The 18,377-nt window shown below is 39.3% G+C and overlaps 1 protein-coding gene and 1 long non-coding RNA gene across 2 annotated transcripts in view; one reads left to right on the top strand and one right to left on the bottom strand.

Moving 5' to 3' along the window:
* LOC126375612 (uncharacterized) overlaps positions 1 to 18,377 on the top strand; it is a 180,656-nt gene that overhangs the window by 22,112 nt on the left and 140,167 nt on the right. The window lies entirely within an intron of this gene.
* Positions 3,869 to 18,377, bottom strand: part of LOC126375509 (neuropeptides capa receptor-like) — a 117,626-nt gene continuing 103,117 nt past the window's right edge. The window contains exon 7 of the mRNA XM_050022474.1: positions 3,869 to 4,274. Coding sequence (XP_049878431.1) covers positions 3,983 to 4,274 — 292 coding nt within the window. The 3' untranslated portion in view covers positions 3,869 to 3,982. The remainder of the gene's footprint in view (positions 4,275 to 18,377) is intronic.

The raw sequence follows: 18,377 nt of genomic DNA, 5'->3' as shown, positions 1-18,377 counted from the left end.
GATCTAAAGTGGGTACATGATATTGCTCATAACTGTACATCCATCTTCACAGTAGAACGTTTCGTATTTCCAAAGAGCAGATCGCAAAATTGGACGATTCCATAAATGTCGAGTCCTTTGAAAATGTGTAATTTTTTCGCAGCGACTATTCTTTGAACCTAAATATGAGTAAGTAGTCATTTTCTTTTCAAGATATTTCTTCCAGACAAGCTTCATTATTACCTACCGTGAAATGTGAACGTGGGCGTTGAAATATTAAATAATGATCAACTACTTATGTATATAAACAGTCCTTCAATTGTATTTTTCAATAATAGGTTTTTTCGTAGCCTAACGAAGCCTCTTGCTAATGTTGCTACCGCTCTTGGTTTCCGTTGAAAGGTCCTTTAAATATTCTTCTAAGGTTTATTTTTTATGTCCCATTTATTCGGGTTTTTAAAATGATTGCTGATTCCAGCGGAAAACTCCTAATTATAAGTTACTTATCTTCCTGACATTTTCTTATTCGCTAAATAGAAAGGGGAGTCATAATCAGCAAGTTAAACATTTATGAAACACACGTCAATTGTAGGCAGACCATGTTAATTTTTTTATTTCATATTGTCGTTGGTCCCGGCTATTCTTTCCATCGTGTGTGTCGTGTGTCTGGTGTCAGGGTTACTTTTGAGCCGCCAAAGACCCCTGACATAGCTCATGTGTCCACTACTTACTTACATCAGTAAGCGGTACCAACGGCTTAACGTGCTTGCCGAAACACGGTCCATCTTACTTCCGGACAATTAAGTGATCAGCCTGTAATGTCCTAACCAAACTAGGGATCACGGAGGTCGTTGCCGGCTATTAGCAGTAAAAAAAACACCGCCGTTAACTCGCAGTAGAGCAGTGTGGTGGAGTATGCTCCATACCCCCTCCGGTTGATTGAGGGGAAGCCTGTGCCCGGCAGCGGGACGTTTATATGCTGTTTATGTTATGCTATAATGATATTGATGACTACCACAGGTGTTCGAAGATCCATTTACGTAGTGAAAGATTTTTTCATCGGTTCAGTAGTTATAGAGGTTTCCTTTACGTGACACGTGTAGACTATAATTGCATGACTACAGTTACATAATATGTGGAAACGTGTAAAGGTTAGCTTACACAGTGTGAGCAGCTGATGTGACAATAGACAGCTACTGTGCCTGTGTACTCGTATGACAGTAGCTCGACTCGCGTCGCACGGTCACACTATGCAAACTGCTGGCGTCGCAGAAGACAGCTACTATACCAGTGTACTGGTATAATTAGTTTGTATCATGTCGCCCAAAGAAGAAACACTGTACCCGGCGTGGGCCCGAGCGTACGAGCTACTGTCATTTCGCAAAACCGTGCGAGTTGACGACCGAGCGGCGTGCGAGTGGTGTGGTGGGGGAAGGCAAGTAGCGAGTAAAAACAATAAATGTTGAAGTAACTCGAACGCGAGCGACTGTCCCACTCGCACATGACAGTAACTCGTTTGATGCGATCACACGTGCGCACCTCAATAACTGACTCGGTCAGCTCGCATGTTAGCTCGCACTGTGTAACCTAGGCTTCAGTTTTTAACTTGACTGGATCAAATTAGAGGAGACTGTGGATTCAATCACATTAAGTATACGAGATACGTGACGTCAATGGTCAGCCATCAAGCAACTCGTGACTACGCGGACCGGATTACAACTTAAACTTTATTACATCCTCAACTGAGGAAATTGAATCCAGTATACAGGGTGTTAGTGACAACGTAACGAAAAAGGTGGATGACTCTGACCATTACATAACAACATAAATAGCCTATATACGTCCCACTGCTGGGCACAGCCCTCTCAATCAACCGGAGAGGGTATGGAGCACCACTCCACCACCACCACTCTGACCATTATCATAGAATAAAGATACGTACGTACTACGTATAGAACGGCAACTCTCCGCTCCCCACCAGCAGCCAAGCTAGGTTTAACCCCCCCCCCCCCCCCTGCATAGTTTACACTTGAATCGTACGGTGTCAGACTCACAGTCACACACACAGATGCGCGTGTACGATAACGTCAATGTGTGGTGTCTGTGTAAAAGGAGGTGTTTTGTATGAAGTGTCCGGGGTGTGCTATTATTCTGAGTTGATATCAGTCGAATTTCTTGTCGGAATACTTATGAAAATATCACACTTTGGTACCATGTCACATTAACTTTTTAGACAAATTGAACTGTAAGTCTCACTAAATATCAAATATGTTAACGCGAAATGGTTCTAAAATGGGTAAGTATATGATATTGCTCATGACTGTACATCAACATTGCATGAGGTACGGTCACGAGCATTAATATGTACACACTTTGGTACCATGTCACATTAACTTTTTTGACAAATTGAACTGTAAGTCTCACTAAATGTCAAATATGTTAGTGCGACAGAGTCCTAAAGTGGGTACATTATATTGCTCAATGTACGTAGTTTAGCGACAGTTTGTGTTAAGTTGTCATATTAAAATTAAGTTTAAATTGTAATATTTCCGACAATAAAAACAGCAATCATTGTGTTTAGTTCAATCAATTACACAGTCATATTTTTTTTTTCATTACGGTGTCAATAACAGCCTGTATACTTTATTGCACTGTAGTAATTTTCTAACACGCTTTTACCAGCGTGCATTGCAGTTTAATACTTCTTAACATCACATAGTTACATAACACAACATAGTTATACGCATGTATCAAGAAGTGTATATGTCGTGGCCAAATCTTAGAATTTATTATTTCATGCTGTAAATATATTTATATATTAGCGTTAACCTGACGATTTCACAGGTCCAATATTTACTTTTTTTTTGTCTGATTTTCGAACCAGCGAGAGGAAAAACCAGCCGAATACATGTTAGGTAAGTCACATAGTTCCGAAAGACATTTCTCGGGACTGTGGGATTCCTCATGATGGTTTCCTTCATCGCTGAACACGTGATAAACACATACATATTGTATTGTACAGTAATACAATAGGAAATCTTATTCTATGAAGCCAAGTAAGTAGGTACTACGTCTGAAATAGAAGATTTCTTATGGTTTTCCAACAATAGCGGACATCTGCCGCTTTCTCATTTAATCTAGGACTTTGACCTTTCTTCGGTGAAACCTTTAGAAATAAGCTTGCTTCAATGTAGCCATGGAATACAAGAATAGCCCGACGCATTTTGTATGAGACCCGCTGTCGCCGGTTCAACTACGATAACAGATAACTACGATAGCTTTAACTATAACTATAACTTTTTACCGACAATGTACATTTTATGTGATAAGCTGCATACAATAGTATTTTTATGATAAATAGCCGATCATGTTAAGAGTCTTATGCTTAAAAGTGACAGCTAACATTCCAAGGTTAGCCCAGCTGACGTCATCCCGCCTGCGTTGCCATTTTGTAAAAAATTTCGGCGCCGAAATAGGGGGGGCGCCAAAATCAACCAAGACTGGTTCACCCTGGCCGCAAGCTAACTTCATCGGGTTAGATTGCTCATACCGGGTGGCCGTAAACTTTTTTTTTATTTTAAGGGGCTGTTTGCCCTACCTAAATATTTTGCTGTTAAAAAACTAAATATAAAAGGTAAAACTGTTAAATATACCTACTTATTTTTTTTTTTATAATAATTTGCTTATTTGTGTTTTTTCTTTAATTAATTTCTTGTTCATTCAAAGATTTCTAACCCTTGACGTATCATGACATAAAACTGATATACAAATCACACTGACATTATGACGTCATATTTATTACTACAGTTAGACAATTATGTAACTTTACAATTTACTTACTTACTTATGTTATAAAACCTACACTGTATACATACCATGTATAATTAATTGTCTGTGTATCCCATAAAATAGTAATCTAGGTTCACTTTAGTATTCTATAATACTACCCTAATTTATATCTTCACCTAAGTAGATACTAAAATACGTCAATTTAATACCCAATTTAATTCATGTTACCATTCTCCAACTGTACTTTCTTCACGTCGTTGTAGAAGTAAATAATTTCTCCGTTAATTTTGGATTCTTCTTCATCACAGAATGGAGAAGGATCCTCTTTGATGTAATCAACCTTGCTGATGAAAGCGATTTTGGACTCTCGCTTCTGTCTCGAGGAGCGGGCGTTGAAGGTGGGTAAAGGTGTGTCCCGACAGGAGGTGAGATCGAATGCGGTTGCGCGGGAGTCGCGGCGCTGCATCCGGCGACACAGCAACGTTTCTTGGAATGCTATCCGGTATCTGTAACAATTATTTATTTATTTAATTCAGGCATATAAGCCCCACTAATGGCCCCGATGCCTGCAGACACCTCTTAATTTTATTTTAAGTTATACCCGTCATTTTCTTCTCCGCCGAAAAGGAAAGGGACGGATGATTGTCAACAAGATAATTTTAAAATTAATGAATAACCCGAGCGAATAAATGACGCGAGATCGCTGGTAATGTAATACGTTTGACGTGCTGTCTTCTTAACTCTGTCGGGTTTTTGACTGATGTAAAATTTTTAGACGGGTGTTTTAGATTTCTGCTTAAAATTGACGTGTTTTCCATAAATTGTATGCCTGTCGATTACCCGTGCCTTTCTTTTTCAGCGGATAAGAAAATAACAGGTATACCTAACTTAAAATAAAATTAGATGGCGTCTGCAGGAATAAGCAGCAATATACATATATAATACGCGTCAATTCTGGTCTTTTATCTAGTGGATAACTGGTAACTAACTTTGTCACCAAACTGACTATTTTTACATAACTGTCTCCGTAAACTTAAATTCATAACGATATTTGAAAACGAACTGTAAGTGTTTTAAACAAGTTGTGATTGGTTGATCGTATCTTGGAAATAATTCCTCGTTATGTAGGTAATGTATTTACGTGGTAATTTATGCATAACAAATGCATGCTGACGTGTAGCGCATGCCTATTCTCACCCATTTAAAGTTTCAATGCTGTAATGAATATTTGGCGCGTTGTCATTTTAATTTAAAAGCGCATATTTAGTCACCCGCGTTGTGTTTTTAATTTACAAAGACAACGCGAATGACTAAATATTCATGGGCGCCTTAAAGCGGTTTATATGAAGATACAATTTACATAATAAGGCTTCGACGCAGATTATATGCAATGCAGTGTAGCTATCAGGGAAAAATGTTTGAGGAGATTTCATGTTTTGTAACGCATATCTTTTCGCTCGAACCCCTTTACCGGACTTACACCAAGAGTTATTATAACAACGCACGCACAACTTACGCGTTATTAGAGTTGTTGTTGAGTTTTTTGTTGAGTTATTAATTTATCTCAAGTGTAGTTTTTACTAAATTAGCAGACATTTTGCGCTATGGGTAGATAAATGTTTTGTGAATGTGGGAAAAAAGGTATATGTAGGCAAACAGTTTGCTTATTTAGCGGGCCGGTTCACTAACACAGCTGGCTCGACCATTATTATTATTATTGCGTATGGCAGACAAAAATAAAATATCCTGCGTGGATCAAATATCCAGCTTAAGCTCCCTTAACCAAGTCTCTGCTGCATCCGTCACACAATGCAGCTCGGCTATACCACCTGGGAACTGGTGCAGAGGGCACCATTATAGACGGCGATACGGCTCACCATTTGTCATATTAGTCTAACAGAAAGCCCGGTGAGGTGTGGGTACTTAGTTCATGTTGCCTTTGACTACCTCAATTGGGATAATATATAGTCGTGAGTTTATGTTGTTATCTATTCGCCTTTGACCAGTCGGTCGTAATTTACTGGTAGGTGAATATTTGCCAATGTTAGAAAACCGTTTTAGAATATAATATATTTTAATGTTATGGGCGATAGGCTGATCCCTTATCACCATAAGGTTCATCATATCCAGCTTACGACATCGTATCAACAGTGGCTGCAAGTTGTCTTTGATTACTTGTGGCTCTGCCCACCCCATTAGGGATTACGGGCGTGAGTTTATGTATGTGTATGTATATATTTTACAAAATAAAAATAAAAACAAAATCAAAACTCATTAATCAGTAACATACGTAACTTCGTCACGTTCAACTAAGCGTTTAAGTGTTCTGAATCTGACCTGGTCCAAACGAACCCATTACACTAGCGGCATTGCCCCGTTGCACAGCCACTGACAGGCGTTGGACCAGGTAAGATGCAGACCTAGGGTCATCCCCTCTGACTTTTATAATTAAATTACTTTGTTTTTATTACTTTATTTTAATAGGTATTTTTAATCTTAATATGTCTGAGATATATATCATAAAATGAAGCGAAATCGAGTGAACTGGAACTGGAACATCACTAATTGATATTGATTTGTCTGATATCACTATTGAAAGTTGTTAGTTCCATCGGCGTCGTGCTCTTCGCGATATTTTTTTGTGATACTAAAAGTTTTACTGTATACAATAGTTTGAGAAGTGTTTTCTTGCCATGGAGATCATCACTAATTTATGACTTGTCGGTGTATCATCCTCTATGCTCTTTTTTAGGGAAAACGTAACATAACGTAGAACCCTTGCCCGGGGATACGGGTGAAGACCTCAACGGGCAACGGCGGAGATGGGAGCCATTGGTACGGCAATGCAGAACGGAAGAGCCGAGTCACAGGGACTGTAACCTGGAAACTGACAGAGGGCAGCAGTAACTGTCAATACCATTCAGAGGCGGAGGACAGGAGTTCTAGTACGGCTTTGAAATAGACTACTCTGGGCGCCATCCCACCCGCGTCAGACAGAGTACTGCGGGGCAGAAGTCATGGAGATAGGTGACTTGTTTTCGAAGGAAGATAAGTGAACACCGAATTGTATAAAATGTGGCGCTGTTCTGTGGGGCTAACGTGATAAAATTTTGTCACGGTCTTTTTATCGATTCTGACGTTAAAATTATGTCGTTTTGCTAATATGTGAACCCAGATAAGTCATGTCGTTCTGTCAAAATACGAACAAAATCATGTGGTACGCATCTTAGGGAAAAAAAAAACAAACTTATCGATTTAGACAATAGTTTTATCACGTTACGCATGTAAGCTGTGCTGTAACGTTATCTGCTGACTGTTGATGTGATCTCAATAAAAAAGAAGAAAAGGAAATATCACTAACACTGCTGGGGCACGGGCCTTCCCTATGGATGGATAGGGAGATCGGGCCTTAAACCATCACGCGGGCCCAGTGCGGATTGATGGTTATTAACGACTGCTAATGCAGCCGGGACCAACAGCCGGGCCGGGGCCAAACAGTTTCCGGGGCTTATTATAATTATAATATAGAGAATTTTTTTATCAAAAAATATCTGAACGGACCGCAGCTCTTGTCAAGACTTCTCAACACTTAAATCACTTGTCAGAATAGTCAGATTTTTTTCCGATTTAAATTTTCTCTTTGTGAGTTTCCCCCCTAAGCACGTGTAAGTGCTATAAAAACAAAAATCATTTACTTATTATATCAAACCAGTTAGAAATTTATTTTTATTTAACCGATTTCAAAAAAGGACGAGCTTATATTGATGAATCGGGAATGTTTTTTTTTAGAAATAAGCTTGCATGTACTGTTTGTTTTCCTTTTGTATCTGTGTACAAATAAAAATACATAAAAACAAAAACAGTCTATACACGTCCCACTGCTGGACACAGGCCTCCCTTCAATCAACCGGAGGGGGTATGGAGCATACTCCACCACGCTGCTCCACTGCGGGTCGGTGTTTGAGCTAGTAGCCCGGGACTAACGGCTTAGCGTGCCTTCCGAAGCATGGAATCATCTTACACTTTCGGACAATCAGGTGATTCAAGCCTGCAATGTCCCTACCAAACAAAGAACAGTCTCACAAAGTGATTTCGATAATGTCCCCATCGGGAATCGAACCCGGACATCCAGATCGTGAGCCCAACGCTCTAACCACTAGACCACAGAGGCTGTGTGTACAAATAAATGAATTATAAATTACACCATCTGGCGGATCCAAGTCGGTGCCAGTCTCCAAGTCACTCAATGCCTTGTTGAGTTAGCGGAGCTTGTGAGGAGAACAAATTTAATTAGGAACTAGCAGGCCGGGTGCATGATATTGTTAGCGACAATCCTCGGCAGGCTTTGTCCCGCGTTTTCGACCATTATTTTACGTCACTTTTTTTACCTTTGATGGGACTGCTCTTGGTCCCAGATTTGCCTGAAGGCAATCTTCTTCTTACGTGTGGGTTGTGAGGTGGAATACCAACCCCATCAACCCTGGTGTCAGGCTTACTTTTGAGCCGCCAAAGGGCCCTGACATGGCTCATGTAACGACTACTAACTTAACATAAAATCACGCCGTTATCCCCGAAGGGATACATGTCTAGTACACCAACTCCACGCCAGCGATGTAATAGGCGAGTCCATTGCCATTAACCGGGCACAAATTCTGGAGACCACGTGATATCAATTCAGATATGAATTCAAACTCATAAAGTCGAATTCCGTGGTTTAGAGTAGGGATTTTATGGATATGAAATTTCGGATACGGATTTATGAATGATTATTACCGGATACGGATAATAAATTATTTCGGATTATCCGTTAGTTTCGGATAATTTCGGTCAAGTACGGATTTTTTTTTATGAATTTCAAAAGTACATAAATAAAATACGTAATAAAATATATGTTATGACGACAAAAGAAAAAAATAATAAATGCGCGCGGCTTGTTGGCACTGGCAGCGGCCAGCCGATCGAAACAACTTGTCATAACGTGTCTCAATTAGGTAGGCCGGGTTTCCACTGACGCGGAGATGGACGGAGAAGAGCGGAGATGTGCGAATTTGACCAATCACAGCGTTTGAAAGAGCGAAAAACGAAGACGCTCTGTCACTCTCTCCGTCACGGTGATTGGTCGATTTCTGCACATCTCCGCTCCTCTCCGCCTAGCTCCACGTCAATGGAAACGCAACCTTAGCCTCTGGCCCTGTCCGATATTATCCGAAACTTTTATTTCGAATTCGATTACGGTTACGGATGTTTTTTATATCGGATATCCGATAGTTTCGGTTACGGTTACGGAGCTCTCTAACATCCCTGGTTTAGATCTCGAGCAGGGATTCGAAGTTATGATGGAAGTCATGCGTTTTCTGCGCAGAGTTATGACAGATTAACGACGACTGATGAGTTTTGTTTCTATTTACTTACACGGTGATTTAATTAATTGCCATACACTTCCTTATACGAACCTCCTAACTTGAAGAAGCTTAGAGAAATCCAATCATTTGCCTACTTTATTCCCTCGAAAACTTTGTGATCCCATCAAAGGAGAGACAACTTTACTATCCGACTCGGTTCGTCGAGCGTAAATCAATTTCTTTCAATTTTGATTGATGAAATCCTATAAGTTTCTGAGGCTTTCGACACAGAATAATGATAATAAGAAATAGCTTGTGCCGAGTAACGACATTTTTAGCCTAACTACGTCAAAAACGAACGTCATAAGGCCTACAAACTTAATTAATTGACTTTATTAATTTAATTCTCAGATTACGTCGTTACTGATTCCAGCAAACACCTCCTAACTTTTTATTTCAACTTATACCTGTCATTTTCTTTACCTCCCTAGCATTATTCCGTTTTTCACAGGGTGCGCTTAACTAACCTGAAGATTTGACAATGCCGGTTTTATATAGAACCGACTGACCTTCCAACCCGCGAAGGGAAAACCAGCCCAATACAGGTTAGGTCACATGCCTCTGAAAATGTATGTTTCGGGAATGTGGGTTTCCTCACGATGTTTTCCTTCACCGCCGAGCACGTGATAATCATTTATGATCCAAACATGAATTCGAACACAAATTCGTCAATCATTGGTTTAGGCCTTTGATGGACTCGAACCTGTGAGCTCAAAGTGAGAGGCAAGCGTTCTACCAACTAGGCTACCACGGTTTCCTACGAGTATATAATATGTCCCCAGGACAGGTAGTTCATTAAAAACTTTAAGTATCTAGGCAGCATAATAAGAAATGACTCAAGATGTACTTTAGACGTTAAAAGACGTCAAGACAAGCTTTCCATAACAAGGGGTGCATATTCAAGGTTAAGATTGCCAAAGCAATCAGAAAAAGATGTGTCAAAACCTTCGTATGAAGTATAGCCTTCTATGGATGTGAAATTTAGACACTGACACAGAAGGACAGAGAGAGACTCGAGGCCTTTGTTTTGACAATGAAATGTTGTATTGTCGGCAATTCCCCTCCGCCGGCGCGCGGAGGTTCGTGTGGTGTGCAAACGGTGCGATCAGCCCTGGGGGGGGGGCTGTGTTGTTCAAAATCAGCCAAGACGGGACCACCCTGGCTGGCAGCCCCAGATCTACAGGGGAGTAACTGGATTGGGCACATCTGCCCTGTAAATTAGACCTCTTAGCGCCCACATAAAACTCTTACATTTTAGGGGTGGCCGCAAACGACATTTTATCTCAGGACGTCCTCTACCACCTTATGATCATTGTAATTAACATCCTCCTATGCTTTTGGTAACTGTTTTGTAAAAAATAAATAAAAAATGTGATGTTATTGTCTTGTCTTTGTGTGTGGCGTCCTTTTATAATAAACAATTTCTATTCTATTCTATTCTATACATTTTTAAAAGATTCAATTACTCTCTCGTACTCTTTTGTCTCGTACCACCTAAATATTTTGATAGGGTCGAAAAGAAAAGAGACGGATCACTATAAAAACAGTCGTAGCTATTTTCAACAGAGGTGTCTCGACCATTATAGACGTCGATACAGCTCACTACTTATCACGTTGGTCTAACAGAAAACTCGGTGACGTGTGGGTACTTAGTTCATCTCGCGATGAGTGGCTGACTACCCCAACTCGGGTATATTCCTGTGCATATGTATTTTCGACTCTCGTCCAACTTTTATTCGTATTACACATACGAGTACGCTGTATGTGAGTCTAGAAATGATTAGGGTAATTTTGTTTCCAGTTTTGGAAGAAAATGTGAATGTATCCCGAATTTCCCTAAGGATCTGCAAACTTTGAAAAACTTCTGTCGAGTTTGAAGAGACTTAAGATGGGTAGGTCTTTGTAGGTACTTCTTTAGACAGATTAGATGGTAGCCGCGGAAGGGATAACATTATTATTTTTAAATTGAACAATTTGTAGATGAATTAACTGTGTTTAGTTGGCTTGACCATTATAAACGGCGATACGGCGATACGGCTCACCACGTAACACGTCGCTCTAACAGAAAGTCCAGTGAAGCGTGGGTACTTAGTTCATCTTGCGATGGATTAAGCAGCCGCCGCGTAGAATATAGAGTACTAACTACACTAAACCGACAATGACGGTAGCTTAATGACGACATATAGATCGAAAGAATTTCGCATGGACATGAGGACCCGGTGGTGTAATGGTTAACACGCTCGTCCCGGCCTTCCGTCACGTCCGAGTCAGAATTGTTTTCGATTTAAATGTTCTCTTTGTGAGTTTCCCTAAACACGGGTAAGTGCCATAAAACAAAAATAATTAAACCAATAAGAGTACAATATTGTTACGGAAGTGGGTTTCGGGATTGGAAGGAAACTTAGTCCAAGGGAAAACCAATTTATTCTCTATGCACGCGGTGCAGCACTAGGACAGAGATACACGGTACGTAAACGTCACTTCACTCAATTTCGCACTTTACGTGTCACTTGAACACTGCACGAAATATTGCACTAAACACTGCACAACACACTGCTTTTAGTCAGCTTTAGATCTGACGGGTTAAAAAGGCCACATCGAAGCAATTCATCTAAAGTAGCAATATTGCAATTTGACATTTGCACATATTAAAGTAAGTGCGCATTGCACACAAATGTCAAATAGCAATATTGCTTTTTTTGATGATTTTGCTTTTTCGATTTTTGGGGGTTTTTAACCCCCTGTTTTTATTTATTAATCATAATTTCATAATTTATCTTTGACCTAGGAAACTACTCAATTGTCGACTCTTTTCTCGAATAATCTCGGGTGGAACGTCCTTGACTATTCCAGTAAAGAAAGACAGGGACGCTGCTATGCACTAGGAAAGGATGCCATTAAAAGAAAAAGAGAAATAATGAACAAATGAATGTATTCACTGTGACATTCCAGAACCCTCTGTTCGTGGAGTTTGTATATGTGATGTGACATTGCCAATCCGTACAATATTCTACATAATAAGTACATACTTTCAATACAGAAATCCTGTTATTTGTAATCAAACATTCGTTTACGCTGTAAAAACATCTATCTGTAAGTATCATCATTTCAAACATGAATTCGAAAACAAAAACGAAAATCATTGGTTTAGGCCCGTGCTGTGATTCGAACCTGCGACCTCTAAGTCAGGAGTCAAGCGTTCTTCCAAGTGGGCTACCACGGCTCTTATCTATCTGCAAGTAACATAACATAAACTGCTTATATACGTCCCACTGCTGGGCACAGGCCTCCCCTCAATCAACCGGAGGGGGTATGGAGCATACTCCACCACGCTGCTCCACTGCGGGTTGGTGGACGTATTTATACGGCTAATAGCCGGGACCAACGGCTTAACGTGCCCTCCGAAGCACGGAATCATTTTACTTTTTCGGACAATCAGGTGATATCTGCAAGTAAAGGATTTGAAATTCCGAATTCAACTCTTTTGTGCGATGCCCTTTTATAGCATTTATATTTATAACTGTCAAATTAAGATCTTAACAGAATAGTAATCAAATAAAACAGTCTGTAATGAAGTACATTTTTCAACTTCATCTAATAAAAGGTTTTATTGGAAGAAATAAGATAAGAAATTTAACATTCAAAGGGCACCCTTAGGTAATCAACAAGTTTTTCATTTTAAACTGGGTTTTCTTTTTTATAATTAAATGCGATGCTTCTATGCTGTTCTGGGAGCATATAAAAAAAACATAGAACACGTTTAGCTGCTTCTCTTCCCGGGCATGTCGTAAAAACCGACAGAGGGATTGTGTCCTCTAACATGATGGACTAATGTTATGGGCGATAGGCTGATCCCTTATCACCATAAGGTTCATCATATCCATCTTTGGACTTCGTATCAACAGTGGCTGCAAGTTGTCTTTGATTACTTGTGGCTCTGCCCACCACATAGGATTACGGGCGTGAGTTTATGTATGTATGTATGTAATTAAATGCGAGAAGTGTCATTTAGTTACTGTGGTAATATGTTCCATTTAGTTCCTAAGTACCAGCACACTCCGGACACTTCATACAAACAACCTCGTTTCACACAGACACTACACATTGACATTATCAACACGCGCATCTGAGTGTGTGACGTCTGAGGGCTGCCAATTACAATACCTAATAACACCGTCATTAATTACTTACGTAGGTAGCACTTCTTAAGAATCAAGCTTTTATAATCATAAAAAAATACACTTCTCATCAAAAAAATCGAAACACCTTGCAAGTTTACGTTTTGTCAGGATTATCAGAAAAATGTGTACATTTAGGAATAAATGTTAAATGTCGTTTAATAGTGAGTAATATGAGCTTATCAAATCTTAATGTTAATGTTCTAAATTTAAATGAGTTTTTCATAGGTTTCGTATTTTGTTAAATGAGTCATTTTTATTCCGTATGGAGTATAAAGGAAATGGATAAAACAACACATGTAAATGAAAAAAAAAGCTAAAAAACGTTTATTTAATAACTTGTATTCCCTCCCCGAGCTCTAATTACTGCTTCCATACGGTTCTTCATCGATCGGATGAGAGTCACGATCACATGCTGTGGTATATTGTCCCATTCCTCTTGGATTGCATCTTGCAGCTGGCTAAGTGTTTCTGGGGCAGGATCTCTTGCTCGAATTCGTCTCTTTAATTCATCCCACAGATGTTCAATGGGATTCATGTCCGGGCTTCTTGCTGGCCATTCCATAATAGAGATATCGACTTCGTTAAGATAATCTCGTACGACGCCCGCGGTGTGAGCCCTAGCATTGTCGTGCATGAATATGAAGCCGTTGCCAATAAAATGTGCATAGGGCATCACATGAGGCTCGAGACACTCTTCGACGTACCGATGACAGTTTAGTGCAGGCAGACGTGGCCCAGACACGAAAGCAAGCTCTGTCTTACCGTCGGCGCTGATTCCTCCCCAAACCGTCCACGAACCGCCACCATAGCTGACCTTTTCTTCAATGCAGCATTGTGCATAGCGTTCTCCGTCTCTTCTGTAGACCTTGTTCCTTCCGTCGTTACCATACAGCATAATTTTACACTCATCAGAAAAGAGAACTTTGCTCCACTGTAGGTATGACCAATTTAGGTGCTCACGTGCAAAGTTAAGGCGCGCTCTTCGATGGTCTGCAGTTAATTTCGGCCCATTTGCTGGCTTATGCGGTACCAGTCCACGATCCTTCAACCTTCTTCTAATTGTAGAGTCACTTACAGCCACCCTTCGTACAACACGAAGCCGCTGCTGCAGTTGAAAAGCGTTAAGGCGTCGATTTCTTAAAGAAGTTGTTACAATAAATCGATCATCTCGCTCAGAAGTGACCCGATTCCTGCCAGATCCTGAACGGCGCGTGAACAAACCAGTCTCCCGATAACGTTTATAGACTCTATGAACAGATGACAGGCTTAGATGCAGTCTTGCAGCCACAACACGCTGACTAAGGCCAGAATCCAGCAATGCCACAACTTGGGCGGCTTCTGTGGGCGAAGTATCCATACGTTTTAGAAAAAAAACCTTTTTTCAGACGTCCCAAAGTCACAGTATTGAAATAAAAAACAAAAAGTTTAAGGATAGGCGCCAATGTTTAGTTTTTAAACGCTAAATGTACTCCAACCCTAAACACACATTTGTCTCAAAACAGTGATTCATTTCGTTTATAAGATAAACAAATGAAATTCTAATTTTGAATTTTGAATTTTCGCTTATTACTGTAATGGCCAAACTGCCAGCTATACATTTATGTATTTTTTTTCATCGTATGAATTCTTTTTTGTGTTAAATTCGGACAGAAACAATGAAAACGGAAGTGTTTCGATTTTTTTGATGAGAAGTGTATTTATTTATTTATTTACCACACAAATCACAAACAAAAAATCTTGTATACTGAAAGTCAACAATGTAAATAAATAGGTTTTATACTTGACTTAAAAATTCACTGAGCTAATTAATTGCATTCATATACATGGCCGTTAACCCGTTCGAGCAGCTGATTATGGATACCGCAAAATTGTTGATGTCTGTCTCCATTACATTGAAGATTTTCGATAATTTGTCATTATTGTTTTTTTTATTGAAATTTGGGTTCTATGCAGCTTAAAGCACAATATGGAATTGAAAATAATTAAAAACAAAACTCAAAAGTTCATGAATTTTGCGACGGAAAATTCCACTAGATATTAACTCAGAATCATGGTCTGAATCATCCCTCGAAGTTTTCGTTACGATGTCACTAACACCCTGTATTTTAACAGTAAGCGCTTAGCCTAAGTTCAATTTTATGGCAAAATATTAGCGTGTTTTGATGAATAATCATCATGAAAAATAAATATTTACGAAGGCGTGCCGTGGCAGACAATTATTGTGAGATGAAATATTCAAATCAGACGAAAGTCGGCGTCCAATTTCAAAATTCGAACATATAACTAAACTGATAAAAAAATAAAAGGGGATGGGGGGGAGGTGAACCTAGCTCAGTCGCTGGTGGGAGCGGAGAGTTTCCGTTCTATGGTCTATGGTTCGTTCTACGGTCACGAGTACTAATATGAATACATTTTGAAACCATGTCACATTAACTTTTTTGAGAAATAAAACCGTAAGTCTCATTAAATGTCAAATATGATAGTACGACAGGGTCCTAAAGTGGATACCTACATGATTTTGCTCATGACTGTACATATAATGATACTATATGGTACCTCGTTAAGTAGGTTTGATATTCCCATTAGTAATTTAAAACTATTACCATCCTAAATCCAAACACATTCTATAGATTCCTTCTCTTTAATTAAATTAGGTACTTATAGTTAATTATACTGAAAGGGTTCATTAGCTTATCAAAGTGTAGCGGATAGCCCTAATAACTTAATGATATTGCGTGTTAGTCGCTAAATAACTGAGGTACAACCGTACGGGGTTGGATTTCTTACAGAGAAGAAAGCAAATAATATTGCAATTTGACATTTGCGCATATAAAAGTAAGTGCGCAATGCAAACATCCCCCGGTAGTTGCGGCTTCCGAGTACATTCCGCTTAGGGACGGTACTGAAAAGTATCGGCGTCCGAAGGACGTAATATACGATCCCGACGACCCGATTACGACACCAAACACTTCAGGGCCCCGACCCCGCCGGCGTGGTCGACGATTTCCCTCATTCAGCGTTTATCGCTATCGACCCACTAGGGTCGATTAATTCTTTCAAATATTTTTCTCTCAGACCACGACGACGCCCTGAGCCGAGGTTCGCGCCCAACTGGGCACCCTCAGGCCTGTTGTCTTAAACGTTGTACGGGGTGAGAACCTTCAGCGCTCCCCATTTGTCCGGCCAAGTAGTTAACGCCGTCTGCGGCAAATCTACAATAAGTCACGTCAAAAAAAAAGCAATGCAAACACATGCCAAAGAGCAATATTGCTTTCTTAGATGAATTGCTTCGGTGTGGCCATTTTATCCCCCAGACGGGATAAAATATCACAATAGGTGGCTTATCTCTGTAGAAATCCAACCCCGCATGGTGTGTACCTCAGTTCAATATTGAGCAATATTGCTTTCTTAGATGAATTGCTTCGATGTGGCCATTTTAACCCCCCTGGCGACACTCGAGAATTAAAAATCTCTTCCGCACCATTACAAATTGGAACGGGTTGCCGGCTCAAGTGTTTCCGCCTTACAATATGGGGTCCTTTAAGCGAAGCGTGAAGAAGCACCTAGTAGGCCAGTATGGTAGTCGCAACTGATTCGAAACTGACACATTGCGTTACTTTTCAGTTTCTACTGCAATTAGGGCTTCTCTATGTTTACCTTCAGGCATAGTTGAGCCAATATACTTGGCCTTTATAATATAAAAAAAAATCGGCTTAAAAGGATTAGAAAAAGAAGAAAACATATTATATAAACTTACGCCTATTTCCCACCTGGGTAAGCAGAGACTATGAAATTCCATTATACACAAGCGTTTAGTTAAACACTTATATACGCACGCATAAACTCACGCCCGTAATCCCTAATGGGGTGAGCAGAGCCACAAGTAATCAAAGGCAACTAGCCCCCATTGTTGATACGAAGTCTTAAGGTGGATGTGATGAACCATACAGTGACAAAGGGCAAATGCCTATATACAGGGTGTTAGTGACACCGTAACGAAAACTTTGATGGGTGTTTCAGATTATGATTCTGAGTTGATATCAAGCGGATTTTTCCATCGCAAAAGTATAGAATTGCAAGTAATTTAAAAACCCCAAAATACATTAATTTTTCGGCGGAAAATTTCACTTGATATTAACTCGGAATCATGGTCTGAATCAGGTTCTCTATTTTTGACTCATAAAATTGTATGTAATAATTTACCATGGCATACTGTTACTTGTCCTATTATTAGTTAAGCATAGTATTAATTTGTCATAACTTATTAAGCATAATTTTGAAACTCATAACTACTATAAGCATAATAATTAATGCCAATAATGATATATAATCATAATTATTATAAGCATAAAAACTATACTCCGAATAAGAAAAGTTTTGGCACAACTTTGAACATTTTTGAAACTTACTTTTTCCTTGAATGCATTTGGTTCATGATTGTGACTTTTTATATTTTTTAACACTATTTCATGCTGTTGATCATCATTTAGTATACTTTTCGTGTGTAAGATAAACATGCTGGCGGTGTAGGGGTGGCCCTTGGGCCGCCGCACCCTAACCTACTGTTATGCCTTGTAAAAATTATGACAAAACACTATTATTCTAAAAAAGAATTATGGATACCTATTTATATGCGAATAAAATTTATACCAACAAATATTAGTCCAAAAATAAGTTATACCTAACAAACCAGTATTCCTAGATGTTATTATGGGAAAGTACTATTATGCTAAGAAACTTTATGCAGAAAGATTATGATAATTAAAATTATGAAAAAAAAAACATTTATGCATTTTAAGAGAATCCCTCTGAATCATCCCCTTCAGCACGATGTCACGTTAGTACTTATATTACTTCTTCTATAATAAATAAATAATGTCTATGAAACAATTCCATGATAAAACAGTACCTATCTACCTTAAACCAGAAATTGAATGCGAATTGGTTGCCCCCAGCTACTATTAAATCATCCTACAACAAAGAAATAACGGAGATGAGAATGTCTTTGTCAATTAACAAACTATTT

The sequence above is a fragment of the Pectinophora gossypiella genome, chromosome 19 (assembly GCF_024362695.1).
Source record: "Pectinophora gossypiella chromosome 19, ilPecGoss1.1, whole genome shotgun sequence".
In the NCBI taxonomy this organism is placed as follows: domain Eukaryota; kingdom Metazoa; phylum Arthropoda; class Insecta; order Lepidoptera; family Gelechiidae; genus Pectinophora; species Pectinophora gossypiella.
This window is presented reverse-complemented; position numbering and strand designations above follow the sequence as displayed.